General features: G+C 41.8%; 1 protein-coding gene and 1 long non-coding RNA gene across 11 annotated transcripts in view; both read right to left on the reverse strand.

The window, feature by feature from the left end:
• Nucleotides 1-18,837, reverse strand: part of LOC106566953 (histone-lysine N-methyltransferase PRDM16) — a 421,112-nt gene that overhangs the window by 7,860 nt on the left and 394,415 nt on the right. For all 10 annotated transcript variants that reach the window (XM_045693333.1, XM_045693334.1, XM_045693331.1 and 7 more), the window contains exons 14-15: nucleotides 16,396-16,555; nucleotides 2,527-2,784 (exon numbers count right to left, since the gene is read on the reverse strand). In XM_045693333.1, coding sequence (XP_045549289.1) covers nucleotides 2,527-2,784; nucleotides 16,396-16,555 — 418 coding nt within the window. The remainder of the gene's footprint in view (nucleotides 1-2,526; nucleotides 2,785-16,395; nucleotides 16,556-18,837) is intronic.
• On the reverse strand, nucleotides 9,532-11,676 carry LOC106566955 (uncharacterized). The gene is made up of 3 exons (XR_001319979.2): nucleotides 11,527-11,676; nucleotides 10,218-11,276; nucleotides 9,532-10,079 (listed from the first exon to the last, which is right to left on the reverse strand). It is a non-coding gene; the product is annotated as an uncharacterized lncRNA (long non-coding RNA).

The following is an 18,837-nucleotide window of genomic DNA, read 5'->3' on the forward strand; positions in this document are numbered from 1 at the left end:
TGGTGTAGTGGTGATTTACCATCATGCTGTGTGTGACTGCTGTCTTTCCATCGGCTCTATGCAGTGGTGTAGAGGTGCCTGGAGAAGTGTGTCCTGTGTGAAAAAGGTTGGTCTATCGTCTTGGTTTGTAGGCTATTTGCAATGGCCATTTCAGTCATCATCCACTGTTTGTTTGCATGAACATTTCTAAAGGCTTTCCCAAAAAACCTTCCCAATTAAATGTTGAACATAATGTAGGCCGACCTGACAGAATGATATAATGCTGATTTGTATCAATGGGGAGGGCATTTGTTTTGCTCAATTGAATTAAAGGGCAACTACACCCTCCAAAAATATATATTTTTAAATGGTTTAAGGATTATTATTATAATTTTTGGGGTGTAATTTTGAGAGTGTACATCTGAAAAATCTATAGGAAAACATAGGATTTTTCACACAGGGTGCCTTTCCTTCAATAGCTTTGCATACCCATTGTTGCCTTAGCTAGCGTTTACTGGTAGATATAAGTTGAAACATCTTTCCTACCTACCAGCTACCGATGTCATTCTTCTGTGAGCTGCTCCATGCTACAACCTTTTGAGAGCTGCGCTCTTGCTGCTATTCCGCTGAAACTAGGCTATTATGTGGTAGTTGTGGAGTAGGGGCACCAGTGTGTTGTGAAATCTCTGAATGTATTGTCATATTTCTAAAATTGTATAACTCAGGTAGAGTAGCTGCTGCCTTGACAGGAACTAATGGAGATCCATAATAAACCCCAGGAAGAGTAGCTGCTGCCTTAGCAGGAATGAATGGAGATCCATAATAAAACTCAGGTAGAGTAGCTGCTGCCTTGACAGGAACTAATGGAGATCCATAATAAACCCCAGGAAGAGTAGCTGCTGCCTTGGCAGGAATTAATGGGGATCCATAATAAACCCCAGGAAGAGTAGCTGCTGCCTTGACAGGAACTAATGGGGATCCATAATAAACCCCAGGAAGAGTAGCTGCTGAAGAGTAGCTGCTGCCCTGGCAGGCATTAATGGGGATCCATAATAAACCCCAGGAAGAGTAGCTGCTGTCTTCGCAGGAACTAATGGGGATCCATAATAAACCCCAGGAAGAGTAGCTGCTGCCTTGGCAGGAACTAATGGAGATCCATAATAAATACCCATACAGTAATGTTACGAGTAAAGTAGGAATCCCAGGTTTCAGTAGACGATAAGATATTCATGTTTTAAGAAAGGAGTGTATGTATTTCAAATCAAATTGTATTTGTCACATGCTCTGAATACAACAGGTGTAGACCTTACGGTGAAATGCTTACTTACAAGCCCTTAACCAACAATACAGTTTTAAGAAAGAAAAAGAGAATGAAAATAATGAATAAAAGTAACAAATAATTAAAGAGCATCAGTAAAATAACAATAGCGAGGCTATATACAGGGGGTACCGGTACAGAGTCAATGTGCGGGGGCACTGGTTAGTCAAGGTAATTAAAGTAATATGTACTTGTAGGTGGAGTTATTGGGGGGGGGGCAATAGAAATAGTCTTGGTAGCCATTTGATTAGCTGTTCAGGAGTCTTATGGCTTGGAGATAGAAGCTGTTTAGAAGCCTCTTGGACCTAGACTTGGCGCTCTGGTACCGCTTGCCGTGTGGTAGCAGAGAAAACAGTCTATGACTAGGTTGGCTGGAGTCTTTGACAATTTTTAGGGCCTTCCTCTGACACCGCCTGGTATAGAGGTCCTGGATGGCAGGAAGCTTGGCCCTGGTGATGTACTGGGCCGTACGCACTACCCTCTGTAGCGCCTTGCGGTCAGATGCCAAGCAGTTGACATACCAGGCAGTGATGCAACCCGTCAGGATGCTGTCGATGGTGCAGCTGTAGAATCTTTTTATTTTTTTTGCCTGGAGAAGTGGTTTTATGCAATGAATGAATGGAAGCTGATCTTTTTTTTTCTTTCTCCGCTGGTCTTGGCTGTCCGAGACTGAGTCAAGACCAAGTAAAATCTTCCTGACACCAAGACAAGACCAAGACACTCAATATGTGGTCTCGAGACGGGTACAACACTGACCGACACTGATAGGGACAGACAGAGAGACAGGTGGCGATGGAATGGGACTGTGAGAGTTCTATCTGCATCCCAACACTCTTTATCACCATCTATCTCTCATTGAACTCATTGTACTGCCATCATAGAGAGCGCAGATCATGCATGGCAGGTCATGCAATATTAAACTGTATAAGTCGTGTTAGTTGGAATGGGAGGAGACAAGGGTGGCCGTTGTGATTGGGTGGGTTTGTTTGTGAAGGTGTGCTGTGCTGTATGTGACTGCATGACTTTGTCTGTAGTTGTGTCTGTCCCTACAGTATGTTTGTATTCTACCACTACCTGCGGGTCTGACGGTGATAGTCGTGTCTGTAACTTGGTCAGAAGTCTGTAACAGGCAAAACATACCTGTAGTTGTGTCCGCAACTATGTCTGTGGTCTATTAGACAAGACTTTGTGTCTGTAAAAAAGCTTTTATTCTGCCAGACAAGACATACCTGCGGGTGTGTTCGTAGCTTATAGCCAACGGTGTGGCTTCCTCCTCTTCCTCCGCTTCCTCCTCCTCTTCGTCTTCGTACGCCCCCGGTGTGACCATGGTGATCGGGGAGGGGGATTCGGGCGCTTCGTCCTGAGATTTCTCCGTCAGGCTGCCTTCTTCCTCCTCTTCATCATCTCCCTCCGCCTCCTCCTCCTCTAGCCCCCGGTAGCTGGACAGGCCGTGGCTCGACAGACGCTCCTCCTCCGTAAGTTCTGACCTGCAACAACGAGAACCGTGAGGTCAGTGGCTGTACATTATATATTGTATTGATTTTGCTCTTTATTCATAGCTTCCAAAAATGTGTTCCATTAATTTATACCCCCAAAAATGTACAGTATTTTATCCTTAAAATGTCTTGGTTTATATGAAACCCTCATTGGGTGTAATCTGTGGAACAATATCATTGCATCCAAATAGTCTAAGGCCGTTTTCTCTCCGTGCTTCCTTTCCTTCATCTGCACTGATGTGAAAGAGCTGGTCATCAAAAGCAGCCAATTTAGACTTACTGTTTACTGTTCCCACCCATTCTGTCTTGGCCAGATGAGCAGAGATGAGGGAGAGGAGACAGGGAGGATGAGGGCCTTCCCCCAGCCCACCTCACCTCCATTAGGACTTTGATTGGGATTTATAGGCCCACTGTCCTACCTGCCTCAGTGGGCCACAGGCCAGGCATCCCTGCTGTTTGTCTATCTGTCAATAGGCAATGAGTCATACTTTGCAGAGCCATAACTAAGCTGTCAGGGGCTCTGTTGACAGCGAGCAGAGCCCCAGTCCAAGCAAACAAACATGCACGTTGACAATCGGCGAGAAACAGAGCTGAATGATTAACTGGCTAATTCCTAAAAAGCATACTGGACAAGAGGGCCAAGCTCAAAGGGATCGCTCGGGCCCCGATTCTAGAGGCTGTGTGTGGGGAGGGGGGGCTGCTCTGCAAACAAGCCATCAGCACACCAGACATTGCAACCTGCCGCCCTTCACATTTTTAAGCTCCCTGGTCGCCGCAGCTTAATGCCTCATGATGTCATTTCCTCAGGGTGAGCCCTCCGAGAAGCCACTGCAACAGAGCGGAGGGCAGATGGACATTTATCAAACTAGACGGGGTACTTTCTGGGAGCAAGCGGGACAGAGGGGTGTCTGGGGGGGCTGTTCTCCTCTATCAATCTAGATTAAATATCCTATAATCAAATTGGCAGGGGCTGTGTGTGTGTGTGTGGGGGGGGGGGGTATAGGGAGAAAAGCACCTCTGTGACGCAGAGCCCTCCATTTTGTCACTTAGTCTAAACACATCAGCAGTATGTTTGTGTTAACGGCCTACAGTGGTTCCTCCTTTAAAAGTTGTGTCATACTGCGGCACACCTTGTGTCATACTGCGGCATTCTGTGGCACGTCATTTAATTCTCAGCCATTTTTTCTGTTACTGCAAGTTATTGCTAGTTTGACCACCAGAGGGCATCTTTGAGAAGCATTTGATAGTCTTCCATATTGCAGATACGCGGAAGATCGGGGTTCAATTCCCCGACCAGGAGGAAGGAGTAGGCTGTCCTTGTAATAAGAATGTGTTCTTAACTTATTCCATATGTGTTATTTATTGTACAATGTAGAAAATAGTAAAAATATAGAAACATCCTGGAATGTGTAAGTGTGTCCAAAAATGTGATTAGTACTTGCTTAATTCATTTGATTCATATTATGGTGTTTCTATTCCATGAAAAATGCAAAACCCTGTGGGTAAATTCAGAAAATTTCGCTCTCGGAGCGCACACTGAACGTTCGGGCTGAGGCAGTCAAGCACTCAAGCTAACGTTGGCTAGCTTGCTAGCTACTTCCAGACACAAGTGAGACCACTCTGACTATTTTACTCGCCCTAGCAGAGCTGGTTAGGCAGTTTTCATGTTAACCAGAGCGTTGGTGACTGTAACTGTGCTGCAGGAAACAATTTAATTACGCTTTTTTGCCGACGTTTACTGACACCGGCCATATTCAATGGGTGTTGAGCGCTCGTAAATTCATTATTCTGCGCTCTGGTACACTCAGATGAGTGCTCTGAAATCGGTGTAGATAGCCAGAGCGAATTTACTAAAGCACCCGAATGTCCATTGAGAAAGCACAACGACTATGCCATTTAGCTAAGCTAAGATTGACGGGAATAATCAAGTCAATAAACGTTGGGTAGTTAGATAGCCTATAGTTAATATACTGGCAAGTTTGATGTATAACTACTAATGTTAGGTAGCTAGCTAACATACCGGTACATACTGCTGTAATGATATGCTATGTGGTTCGTAAGGACAGAGTAGCTAACAAATTGTCAGCTAACTTAACGTGTAAGGTAACTTATTTGAAAAGTCATTACTTTATTACATTGAGTAGCAAGCTACTGCAAGGACGCACTCTATCAACTCTGCGGCTTGAGCATGCTTTTGGTGCACTGGACTTCGGGCAAGAAGGTTGAGGGTTCGAAAGCTGCTCCCTGCTTGTTTAATTTGAAGTCGTGCACAATTATCAGTTTATTCTTTGGTTTATATTGCCCATTCATTGTCAGTTAGAGACACGGTAGTGCATTGGGACACAAAAGCATAATCAATGCTCTAACTCCCACTCGTTAAGGCAAATCTGGTCTGTGATAGGATGAGGGTTTTCACACCTAGCTCGGCTATTAGACTATTCTTTAGTACAGGTTGAATAGTCTATTGTTCAGCTATTTGCCCCTCTCCCCAACTTGCAACAAATGGATGTCTTTTTGCCGAGAGCCAAAATCCCCCCCCCAAAAAATTATATCAAAAATTATTCTTCTGAAAACAAAAAATAGGCTTCAAAGTAAAAAATTAAAAAAATAAAAAGTTTTGCAATCAAATATTTGGTAATAGAGTGCAAAACGTTATGCATTTTATTCCCCAAAAATATTTTGAGAACAAAAAATGTATTTGAAAACAAAACCAATTTAATTTCCCTATGAACCACCCTCCATTTTGGCAATTTTTTGAGTGTCAGTTTGGCTACAACCAATACTGCTCTGCTCAGCCTTTCTTTCCGACACAAAGGAAGTCATAGCGGACACCTACGAAGAAGGACTGTGTGATGATGGCATCTCAGGTAAGCAGCACTGGGTGTTCTTCTGTCCAACTTTTACATAGCTAGTAGTTAGGTCCTACGATTCAGTGTCGGTTCATAACTATATTACATAAATACCATAGAATGATAAATCATGCAATTATTATTCTCAAGCTAACCAAAAGCATTTAGCTACGAATGCCTGTTCTCGCCATTTTCAGTTGAATTCATCTAACTTTCTTTCATGGCAACTCATAAGCAGGCCATGTCGTATTAGTTTCATAGTTGATATATAATCATATTTCATGACAGTGTTAGCGGTTAGCTTTTTTTACAGAAGGATGAAAGAACATAATATGTCTGTCAGGGAATGCTATTCTGATATGTCAGATGAAGAGTTAGACCAGAAAGTCAGGGCCATTAAGGCAAGGATGCCCCATGTGAGCTTTAGAATGGTCAAATGAAGTCTCAGAGCAAAGGGCCATCGTGTACAATGGAGAAGAGTCTTTTCAGCGTGTAGATGTGCAGGTATCGTTGCCAGAATGAACCAGCTTCGTTTCATTACTTGGCAAAAATCCTCTGTTCCTGCTCCCTTGTGTCTCGTACACAATGATACAAATCATATATTGATAAGGTACTAAGATGTATAATGTCTCCATGAAATCTAAGAAGTAATTTTTACTTTTTTATTCTTACTTATTCCAAGACAAATATTCAATGATGTATGAAATGGGAGATGTTCTTCAACTGGTAATACATAAATAATGAAGCAGGTTAATAGGTTAAACATTACACTTTTAATTGCAATGCTTTTTTTCAAGATACAACAGGCAAGTATATTATTTACTATACATATTGTATATTTCCCATCACCTGATGAACAACCACAATACCAGTCTGGTGTTAAGCTTTCTGTGCTGTATTGACGTATCCTGAAAATGACATCTGCTACTTTAGATGGAACGGTCATCTCATTTATTATTTTCATATTTACAAAGAATAAGCTGTTTTCTTTACTTTCAGAGAGCGAGCTGATCAAGGGGTCGAAAATGTAGATATTACCGGATGTTCACTGCCCGAGGAACAGGCCGTGGAAGCCATATTGCTCGCAAGTGTCCATAACCAGAGGTAATTAAACGGTTGTTCTTTTTCTCTCTTCCTCTCTGCCTGTCTTGTTGTACATGGAACATGTCTCACATGCACAGTTTGGAGGAAGAAGGATACCTTGACCTGTCGAATTCTATCCACCTCATCTGTGTGGGATATGTGTTCTTACCTCGTCTGCGGGCAGATCTGCAGCATTTCAGAGAGTTGGAATAATCACCCTTTTAGTACAGAGGCGAACCTGACACCTCACCAGCTGTGGCCTATCGGAAAGCTCCAAACACCTGTGCACAGTTTTGTTTCTGCCTGAGCACTACACAGTTGATTCAAATGATCAAGTCATCATCAAGCTTCAAGTGGTATTTACACCTGCATTGCTTGCTGTTTGGGGATTTAGGCTGGGTTTCTGTACAGCACTTTGAGATGTAAGAAGGGCTATATAAATAAATGTGATTTGATTTGATATTAATTTGTGATCTGGTAATGTAAAAGTCTAATAATGACATTATCTTCTATTGTTTGTCCTCATGAGTCTGTTTTTCAGCATAAAGTACTCTTTGGCCACTTAGCGTGGACACCAGGTGAGACCACACACACACACAATAACAGTCTCTCTCCTTCACTCCATCCCTCTCCCCCTTCTCCCTAAATCCTCTAGGTTATATCAGCTGTGTCGGTGAACCCCTCCCGCATCTGAATTGGCTGACACAGAGGGCACAGCATAATCATAGGTGAGATGCTTTACATTGAAATAAAGACCGAGATGTAGTAGTCCCGAGTTAATCGAAGGTCAGTTTTGCATTTCACCTCCTGATGATTATGATGACTGACTGGGTTAGAATAAAAATAAAAAAAGGCTTAATCATGCTCTCTCTCTATCCATCTGTCTCTCGTCTGCAAGTATGTTTTGATGTGAGAGAGGAAGCCAGCTCCGTCATCGCCACCTCACCCGCTCTTAAGATAACGTTTGGGCTAACTGGGAACCCAAGGCTGGTTAGGAGACACCGCTAGAGACACTGTATTTGAGATGAACTGAGAGAATATTAGGGTAGCAGTGTAATTCATTAATCATATGCTGTCTGCCTCTGTTCTTACCTCTCCCCACCTCGTCTTCATAATTTTATAATGCACACCATATTTGCATTGAAGTGCAGATTGAACTTGTATTTATAATAGAATATGACAATTATCATAATTATAATGCATGTATTATGTATTTATAACACCTGGATAATGAACTTCTTTCAATAAAGCGTTTCACATTCTCCACTGGTTGAAATTAAGTATCTCATTGAAATACTATCCTGTGTCCTCAGATTAATGCAGATGAAGGGAGTTAGATATGCATAGGTTTTTTATTCTGTATATATGAATTACAAATCAGCCTTTACTTAAATCATATTGCTAATCTATTGCATAGTTACAATGTGTAATCATTGATGTCCCAGGAGCAGGAGTGGTAAACACTGTTGAAGTGTATAATTGTAATACATACATGCAGACACCGCATCATTCAAAGAATGGAGTTTGATACACCTGGTATTGGATATGACTGAAAAAGAATGTCTCACAGAGATTCATACCTGAACCACACCTTTATTTGCCAAGGAGGAGTACATGATCAGTGAATATATTAAATGCACAGGCTACAATGTGGGGAACTCATGCGTTGTAATAACTACAGTACATGTATATAAAGGTATTATATTCTACTCAATCCATAGGCTTCATTAATGCCAATCAGACTTGAAGTTGATACAACAACTATGATAGCTGAGGTTCATAGATTGGTATGAATATTAGTTCAGAACCTAACGTTTTAGGGTCCATACACAGATCGGCTACATACTGTAGCTGGCTACACATCCATAAGCATACAGTTATTTTTATCCTCCACTACACAATAAGCAAGTACATAGTTAGCTAGCTATGTTACTTCAGCTGCATTGCAAGGCAAGCTTACACAATTGAATCCTACAGACGAAGAACCATATATGTGACAATTTTTCCATTTTAAGATAATCAGTTATTTTTATATTATTAATTGTGTGTACCACATTAGGTGTTTTATGGTTGACAAATAATTCACCATACTCATATCTTCCAACAACAATTGATATTTTTTTTGTTATTTCAAAAAATACTTTTTTTATTGCCGTTTTAATTTTTAGAATGTGGAAGAACAGTATATCTCCAGTGATGATTTCAGTTTGTGGAAGAACAGTATATGTGACATTTTGCATGACACTTGTAAGATGTCCTTTTTTTAACACCTGATATGATGTTTTAAGTACTTTCAAGTGCAGATGCCCTTCATGTAAATAACTTAAATGCAATATGTAGTTAATTCATTTGTATGGAGGTTCATTTAAAGGTGGTCTATCAACTTTAGCACTGATGACTTTTCATAAAAGTTGAGTCATGAAATCTTAGTCTCATTTAAAATGAAGCCCTCAATGTGAACATACCATAGAATAACTACAAAAATAGAATTCAATCAAAAGAAGCACAACTTCTACATATCAAATATGGATCAATGTCATGTGCCAATATGCAGGTCCCTAAGGTCAATATTACAAAACGTTCAGAAACCCATTCTCTTTGCGTTTAACACTATGATCAGCAATTAAGTTTTGAATTGCGTTAAACCCATGCTAAAGGCAAGAAATGTCCTGTACTGAGGTGACAGCAGTAAATAAGTATTAACTGCTTAGAGTTGATGCTAAATGTGGTGACAGAGAGACGTACTGTGTATTGTAATGAATAACAAAAGGGAATCAAGATCAAATGAATACTCACATACTGTATGTGATGACTTGTTTGTTTTTAATTAATTCAGATTTAAAAAAGGTTCAAATGATCACACACAAAATCATTCTCAACAGAACACATTGTACATAACATTTTCTACACTAGGAACAACATCTTAAAATTAAATTAATTCAATATATTGTGCTGGTTGAAATCATACACATTGATTCACATAGAAAATTCCTACAATAGGGGTGACATGTTTTCTGAAATGTATTCAGATTCAACATACTATACAGGTTCAGGGGATCATAAACTCACAGAAAAAACGGTTAATTATGTAGCTTGGTTTAACATAAAATTATTCACTCTGCAGTGATTTATAAAAAGAGCGTGCAGCAGCTGGCAAGTAGTTGAGCATGGTCATCAGATCTTGGTACTTGTTTTTTTTGATGGGCAGAGGACTCTCATATGCTCTAGGGTAGTGGCTTGCAAAATAGGGAGGTTGAGGTGTAGCTCCTTGTTTTGGTTTGGAGATCAGCCACGATTTCCATCCCTCAAATAGACTGTGGCTCTGTCTGGCGTACAGATTCCAAGGATCCTCAACTGAAATTACAACAGAAACATTTTAAGTTCCTGACATCAATAAACAACTTTCACAGTCAAGCACTAGGATATTTTATTGTTAGAACAACATGTTGCATGTTGATGATGAATGTTAGTAAACTATTCTCTGTGCAATACCTGTGATATACTGTCATCGGATCTTAGAATGAGCCAATGTTTGCGATCGATTCCTTTCCCAATACCTGTGACTTTTAACCACCTCACTGAGGTGATCTGTAGTCCAGCTGGTCGCTTGAGGACAGAATCTGGAAGGTGCCTGAAGTCTTCACATTGCATCCTCATCACCTTGAATGGTTTTGCTGGTTGTGCTTCAAGTATCATCTTTGAAACATCATCAGGTGTATGAAGGACTGACACCTTGCGCCTCTTCTCAATGGTGGCAAAAGATCGATCACAAGGAAGAAAAGAATGACCAGAGACCATGAACTTCTGCTCAACTTGGGTAAAGTAACCCATAGAGATGAGCATCGACATCAGATTGAGCATCCGCCAGTTGTTATTCTGCCCACAGCATCTGTCACTGAAGATGATCAACTTGCGCACCTCTGGTTTGGGGAGTGGCGTGAATTTTGTCTTCACCCACTTCAATATGCAGCTTGCTACCTCAATGGAACCTCAGTGTGCAATCCCCTGTATGCAGGATCTTCTTTTCCAAGTTCCTGGATGCAAAGGTTAAAATTTGACAGCTGCCGCTGGTAGTAGACATTGGAGTGGGTCAGATTAGGGGTGTACATCACCCCCTGTAGATCCACAGAAATGACATGGCAGTCAGCATTGGCTTTAGCCCACTCAGTGTCACTTTGAAGCTGTGTGTAGGCCTTTTCGGCTTTTCGATGGTGCAACTCACTTTCAACTGCAATCTTCCTCTTCTCCTCTTCAGATGTTGCTGCTGACATCTTAGTGAAGAATGCGTCACATTTGCCACAGGTGTCACTCCTGGGTTGGCCGAAATTGAGACTCTGCTGTTTGAAAATGTCCCTATAAACCCAGTATTTTGCAGATGATGTGGTATTCTTCTCTTTGTAGAGTCGGTACATTCGCAACAAATTCAGATCAGGGCTGAGGTATTCTCTGTGTACATCCCCCTTCATCCGAGAGTAGTGGTTCTGGGTTCTTGGGAAAGATAAAATGTGCTCCTTGATGCCCTCTTTCACTGTAGCATGTATCCGATGTGGCCTGTAAGGAGACAACAAGATGTTGTTGCCGTCCAGTGGGAGGGGGAAGGTAATCGGCACTCAGTCCTCAATGCTCAGGTTGTAGTTGGACAGCTAGATTACCATCATTTTGTTTAAAAGTAATAAACATTTTTATATTTTTGTTTCAGAATTCGCTATTCATCCATTCGATACTCTATGTTAATGTTTAGAAGATTGTTTAGAGCACTGCTATAGTGAAATAATCCAGGCTGGAATCCATAGCGCATTACCTATTGCTATGCTTCCCTCTTCCATCTTCTAAAGGAGACCTAGCCTCAGTAGCCTGATCTGGAGACCCTGCAACCTCACCTGCCTCAGCTTGAACTCCTAACTTTTCCTGAACAACCTGACCAAAACAATTACATTTCAATTAGCAGGTTCTAAAAAACTAGTACAAAGAATACAATATGTTTGTAATTGATATTCATATAGACATTAATTCATATTTTCACTTGCCTGAAGACGGCTGTTGGTTAGCTGGAACACAGACATGAAAGTGACCTTGCACACATTCAATCTCTGGCCTGCTTGCTGTACATGGTATTTGAAGGTTTGTTTCCGTCGTTTGTTCTCCTTTGTATCCTCAGGTTTACGTCTCCGTTTCACCTCATGCTGCAATAAAAATTGACAATGATAAATTCAGAATTTAATATACGGTAGCACATTCAGGGTATTGCTTGATCAGGACCTCCATCTTTCACACACTCCCAACCTATACACAGAATGAGTTTGTGTTGCACCATTGTGTAACACTGCACTTTTAGAGTTAACGTTAATGTACGTATCATTACTGTCAAAGTTAAACTATGCAAGTGTTCAATATAGCTATTATAATAATAGGAGTTTTGTCCTATTTCTAACCTGTTCTAAGCCGGAGAGAATCAACGCTTGTTGTTTCTCGTATGGGACAGTGTAGAAAGTGTTGAACAGATGCAGCTTGCGCTCATCAGTCAACTTTCCACAATCCTTTCTGCACGTAGTGGAACACGCTCTTCCCTGCAGGATACAGTGTAACGTTACATATAACTAGCTAGCTACTGTAGCCATGTCGAATCATCCGGTGGATGGAGAAAAAGTAGCTAGCTATGTTTCTTCTATAATCTAGCAATAACATTTGTAACGATAATGTATAAGTTAGTAGCCAACGAAGTTTAGCTAATATGTTTTCTCTATAGTTACAAATTAGACAACCCAGAACATACATGTTAGTTACTGTACTCAATAGCTAGCTAGCTAGATTGTTTGATATACGGTTCTTCCACATACCTCTTGGACAGCTTTTTCCAGTTTTTTCGATTTTGTATAGGGTTTTCCCGCATCCCGTAAGATCTTCCTTTGCCTGTCTTTCCATTCTTTTAGTTTAGTTTTACGTTTCTTTCCCACATTTCGGCGATTTTCATCAGCAACAGAAAAGTTGTGCGCTTGTCCGTCCATTCTGAGTGGTGCACATAAACGGTTATTCCACGAGAGCCTATCTTTAAATTTAAAAATATTGTTAATTAGCGCGTGGAAAGCTTGTGAAACCGGTTCACTATAGAAAAAGGGTGTCCAATAACGATTTTTCATGTATATCTCTTTTTTTTGAAAAATGTCACATATATGGTTCTTCGTCTGTAGGATTCAATTGTACATTCAATTTGTAGTAAATGCTTTAGCTAGCTAGATTCTTTACATCCACTGTTTCTCAAGACGACATCCTGGTTTGCGGGTTTCCTCAGGAGTCCCTAAAACATTAAACAACACAAATTACAATTTCATACTGTACTCATGTCATAACACCAGCTAGCTAGCTGGCTAATGTTAGCTAGTCAGTTAACTTGCTAAATCGCGATTTTCGTAAATTAACTTTATGACAAAAAATATGCACAATCGTTTGTCTCTACATTAACATATTCCTCTCAATTGTCAATTTTTAGCTTGACACGTTATGACATAACTACTTACATCTGCTTCCCCCGTAATGTTTTGTCAGCCATCTTTGTTAGAGAAAGTCACCAGCGACGGATGGCTCGCGTCAAATTCGTCATTGGAACCACTCTATATGATTGGTCATATAAAAACCTTGAGACCCATATGCATAAAAAAAAATATATATATATATTTCACCTTTATTTAACCAGGTAGGCTAGTTGAGAACAAGTTCTCATTTACTGCGACCTGGCCAAGATAAAGCAAAGCAGTGTGACACAAACAACAACACAGAGTTACACATGGAATAAACAAACATGCAGTCAATAATACAGGAGAAAGTCTATATACAGTGTGTGCCAATGAGGTAAGATAAGGGAGGTAAGGCAATAAATAGGCCATAGCGGCGAAATAATTACAATTTAGCAATTAAACACTGGAGTGATAGATGTGCAGAAAATGAATGTGCAAGTATAGATACTGGGGTGCAAAGGAGCAAAAAAAATAACAGTATGGGGATGAGGTAGGTGGATAGGCTATTTACAGATGGGCTATGTACAGGTGCAGTGATCTGTGAGTTGCTCTGACAGCTGGTGCTTAAAGTTCGTGAGGGAGATATGAGTCTCCAGCTTCAGTGATTTTTGCAATTCGTTCCCATCATTGCCAACAGAGACCTGGAAGGAAAGGCGGCCAAAGGGGAATTGGCTTTGGGGGTGACCAGTGAAATATACCTGCTGGAGCGCGTGCTACAGGTGGGTGCTGCTATGGTGACCAGTGAGCTGAGATAAGGCGGGGCTTTACCTAGCAAAGATTTATAGATGACCTGGAGCCAGTGGGTTTGATGACGAATATGAAGCGAGGGCCAGCCAACGAGAGCATACAGGTCGCAGTGGTGGGAAGTATAGGGGCTTTGGTGACAAAGTGATGAGTGCTCTAACTCCCCCTTGTGGTAGTCTGGAGCAATGAAACCGTGACGTGGTTCCTGCGGTGTAAGCTTGCAACTTTTAAAGGAAGAACCACTGTTTTATCTTGTAGATAAATGCCTCAGCCACCACCCCACATCTTTAGAGGAGGAACCACTGTAAGTCCTTCAGTTTTATCTAGTAGATAAATGCCTCAGCCACCACCCCACATCTTTAGAGGACGAACCACTGTAGGTCCATCAGTTTTATCTTGTAGAGAAATGCCTCAGCCACCACCCCACATCTTTAGAGAACGAACCACTGTAGGTCCATCAGTTTTATCTAGTAGATAAATGCCTCAGCCACCACCCCACATCTTTAGAGGAGGAACCACTGTAGGTCCATCAGTTTTATCTAGTAGATAAATCCCTCAGCCACCACCCCACAACTTTAGAGGAGGAACCACTGTAGGTCCATCAGTTTTATCTTGTAGATAAATGCCTCAGCCACCACCCCACATCTTTAGAGGAGTAACCACTGTAGGTCCATCAGTTTTATCTAGTAGATAAATGCCTCAGCCACCACCCCACATCTTTAGAGCGAAGAAACGCCCAGTATAGCTCTACCCGCCCCCCATTCACACTTTTCTACTGTCTCTGCCCCTTACAATCTCGTCCACTGTCCCAGTCCCCTCCTTCAAACACACTGTTTTGTGCCCCATACACACAGCTCCAGCTATCTCAACCATCACCCTACCTCACAGGCTAGACAGTGTCCAGAGGAGAGAAACACAATAGAGTGAAAAAACTGACTAGACCAACTTGACTTTGTTAAAAAAACACTTTGAGTAGAGGAGATGCATGAGTGCACAGATAGGCATACACACAGCTGTGTCTGTGTTCAATGGGGGGGAGTGATGTGTGTGTGCGCGCGCGTGTGTGTGCATGCCTGCATGTGAGCGTGTGTGTGTCTGTGACGGACAGAAAGCAGAGCACTTATTTTGAATTACAATTTTTAAAATGCCAGGCTTGCATATTCTGGATGGTTCTGCACTATTGATCCCAGATGGCAGAGGGGCTCAATTACCCTTGAGCTCTGTTGGCTTTTATGTCTCTTGTCTACTGACCAGGGAGGAGGGAGGGAGGGAGACATGAAAGAAAGAGAGACAGAGATTGAAAGAGATAGAAAGAAATATAGACAGAGAGAGAAAAGACAGAGACAAAGATAAAGAGTGAGATGGGGAGAAAGACAGAGAGGAGCGGGAGAAATAGAAAAGACAGAGACAAAGATAAAGAGTGAGATGGGGAGAAAGACAGAGAGGAGCGGGAGAAATAGAAAAACAAGCAACCCTCTGTTACTGGAATGAAGACGGGTTAGCCGAAATCAAGGAGGAACCACTAATTGACATCTAAAGAATCCAACTTGTTTGCCTGGGGCTCATTGGAGAAGACAGCTTGCATATTTCCCCCCACACATCTGTCAAAGATACTGCCTTGGAACCTGGGTCGTCTTTATTAGACACCACACTGAATAAAACGGACTGAAACAGGGAGGGACTATGAGAAACGCGTCCAGTAAGAAACGCTTGTTTTCATTTCCGGGTGCAAAACATTTGCTGCAGTGTGCATTAATGAACATGACCCTGCTAGCCTCTAGCGCTACCTGAAACTGCAGGGCCATGGACTATAGGCTGGTGATGCTTTATTATATAGAGCAGGCCAGAAGCTCTGGTAAACCTGGCCTTGGTTATAGTGGAACAGCCTGGGCGGTTTATTTCAGTCGAGGTGAAATGAGTCGTTGAGAACAGGCAGAGTAGAGAAAGGGGCACTGGGGGCTGTGCTGTGCTTACTGTACTGTACTGGACTCCCCCTAAAGCCTGTTTGAGCAACATCTGACAGGGGAGCAGAGTTTGTTCTGTCAGGAGGGCAGAGTGACACCCTAGTAACTGTATAGTCTACTCCCTAGAAGCCAATCCAAATGTACATCAAAAACGTGAGTTAAATATATTTGGGTGTTTATGTGTGTAGTATGGTATGTAAATGGCAGTGATTCTGTGAACAACACTCATGTAATGATGAGTAACTTTTAAGACGCCCTGAGCTAATACCTTGGCTTTAACTCCACCGGCTAACACGGGTGTGTGTGTGTGTGTGTGTGTGTGTGTGTGTGTGTGTGTGTGTGTGTGTGTGTGTGTGTGTGTGTGTGTGTGTGTGTGTGTGTGTGTGTGTGTGTGTGTGTGTGTGTGTGTGTGTGTGTGTGTGCGTGCGTGCATGCATGTGTTCCCCCTACCTCTTGTCTGTGGAGCTGGATGCCTGGTTCATCTCGCTGTTGGAAATGAAGTTGCGGATTTCTGAGAAGTAAGAGTCCTCTTTCTCATCTAAAAGTGCATTGGAGTCGGGAGAGGAAATGTTGTTTCCTAGGTTGGAGAGGATCCCGGAGTGTTGACTCACTATAAGCAAGGCACACACAAACACGCACACACAAACATGCAAACAGACACACGCACGCACGCACGCACGCACGCACGCACGCACACACACACACACACACACACACACACACACACACACACACACACACACACACACACATGCAAACAGACCCACACACACACACACACACATGCAAACAGACCCACACACACACACACACACATGCAAACAGACACACACACACACACACACACACACACACACACACACACACACACACACACACACACACACACACACACACACACACACACACACACACACACACCAGCGTTAGTAACAGCATATAAAGCTATAATCAATAGCAGGAATAGGGGACTACACTCGATGAGATGCGTAACGTGTTTAGTTAAAGTCTACTCACTTCTTACACAGTTGTCACATTTTGCTGCCTTAAAAAACCTAAAAAGGGATTACATTAGATTCCTTTTCCTACACATCAACACAATCTGATCCACAAGTGAAAGAAAAAATATACAACATTGTCATGATTGTGTATGTCTTCACATGCCAAAGTTAATACCTGGTGGAAGTTGGAGAGTGTTTTGAGGTTGAGTTTTTAGAAAAAAAATATATAAAAAGATATGCTAAGAAAATATGTAAATATATATATACATGGGACACGACAAGAGGAGGACAAAGGATGTCTGACTGCTATGCCATCTTTGAAAAAAAGGGTGATAAGGTAATAAGTGATACATTTTAGTTAAAACTAAAGTAAATATATTGTCACCAAATAATTGATTAAAACACACTGTTTTTGCAGTGAAGGTCTACAGTAGCCTCAACAGCACTGTAGGGTAGCACCATCGTGTAGCCGGAGGACAGCTAGTTTCTGTCCTCCTCAGTACAACATGGGGGGGGGGTCCTCCAAACTATCAGAGCTCTTGCAGCATGAACTGAGACTAGCTAGCACTGCAGTGTATAAAGTGTGGTGAGTAGTTGACACAAAGAGAGAGAAAGAAAATAGTTCAACAGTTTTGAACAAATTCCTTTCTTCAAGATAAAGGAGAAACTTTCAGTTTCACTTACTTAGCTAGCAAACATGGCAGCCACATTGTATAGTGAGAAAACCAATCTATTTAATCCATTTTGAATTCAGGCTGTAAAACAAAGAAATGTGGAATAAGTCAAAGGGTATAAATATTTTCAGAAGGCAGTGTACATGTAACTGCCAAAATAATGGAACACTTGAGTAAATGAGGGTTCTGGCAGCTCTGTTATGGTGCGGTTTGCATTTTCCTGTCATGGTTTAGGTCCACTCAACCCCTTAGAGGGCAAGGCAAACACCAATAAATACACAGCCATTCTGAGGGATCACCTTCAACCTATGGTGAATCATTTCTATCCTGATGGGAGTGGATGACAATGCCTCCATTCACAGGGCACCAGCAGTCACTGAATGGTTTGATGAGCATGGAAATTATGTAAACCATATGCCATGGCAAACTCAGTCACCAGATCTCAACCCAATTGAACATTTATCGGAGATTCTAAGGCAGTGTTTTCCACCACCATCAACAAAACACCAAATTAAGGAATTTCTCATGGAAGAATGGTGTCACATCCCTCCAATAGAGGTCAAGGTGCATTGAAGCTGTTCTGGCGGCTTGTGATGGCCCAACGTCCTATTAAGACATTTTATGTTGGTGTTTTCATTATTTTAGCAGTTACTTGCATTTCCGTTGTTTTTGTCAAAATTGCTTAAACTGAGTAAATTTGGTTGGGAATCACTGATGGACAGCAATATTCAAACTTTATAGTCAGGACTGAAACTGGACCTTTTGTTCCAGTCAACACCTCAACACCCCTTAGACAGCCATTCTGCTGTGTCTTTGGCAATAAAATGTATGTAATTGCCCTGATGAAAAATTTAACTCTATCCCAGGGTTAGGTATTCAGATTAGATTAGATGTTTATTTAGTTACATGCGCAAAGTCGCAGATGTAGTTGCAGTGTACAGTGAAATACTTAAGCTCCGAGCTCCCACAGTGCAGGTGTGAATGAAACAATAATAATAACAAATATTAGGGGGACAGGGGGAGGTGACTAGTGGTGGCTATACAGCAGCCTGATGTTCTGGGGGTAGAAGGTATTGGCCAATCTGTTCGTTTTAGCCATGATGCTCCTGTACTGCCCGTGTCTTAATGATAGAACCAGGGAGCACAGGCCATGGCTCGGGTGGCTGAGGTCCCTAAAGATCTTCTTGACTTTCCTGAGATACCTGGTGTTGTAGGTG

The sequence above is a fragment of the Salmo salar genome, chromosome ssa13 (genome assembly GCF_905237065.1).
Source record: "Salmo salar chromosome ssa13, Ssal_v3.1, whole genome shotgun sequence".
NCBI classification, from domain to species: domain Eukaryota; kingdom Metazoa; phylum Chordata; class Actinopteri; order Salmoniformes; family Salmonidae; genus Salmo; species Salmo salar.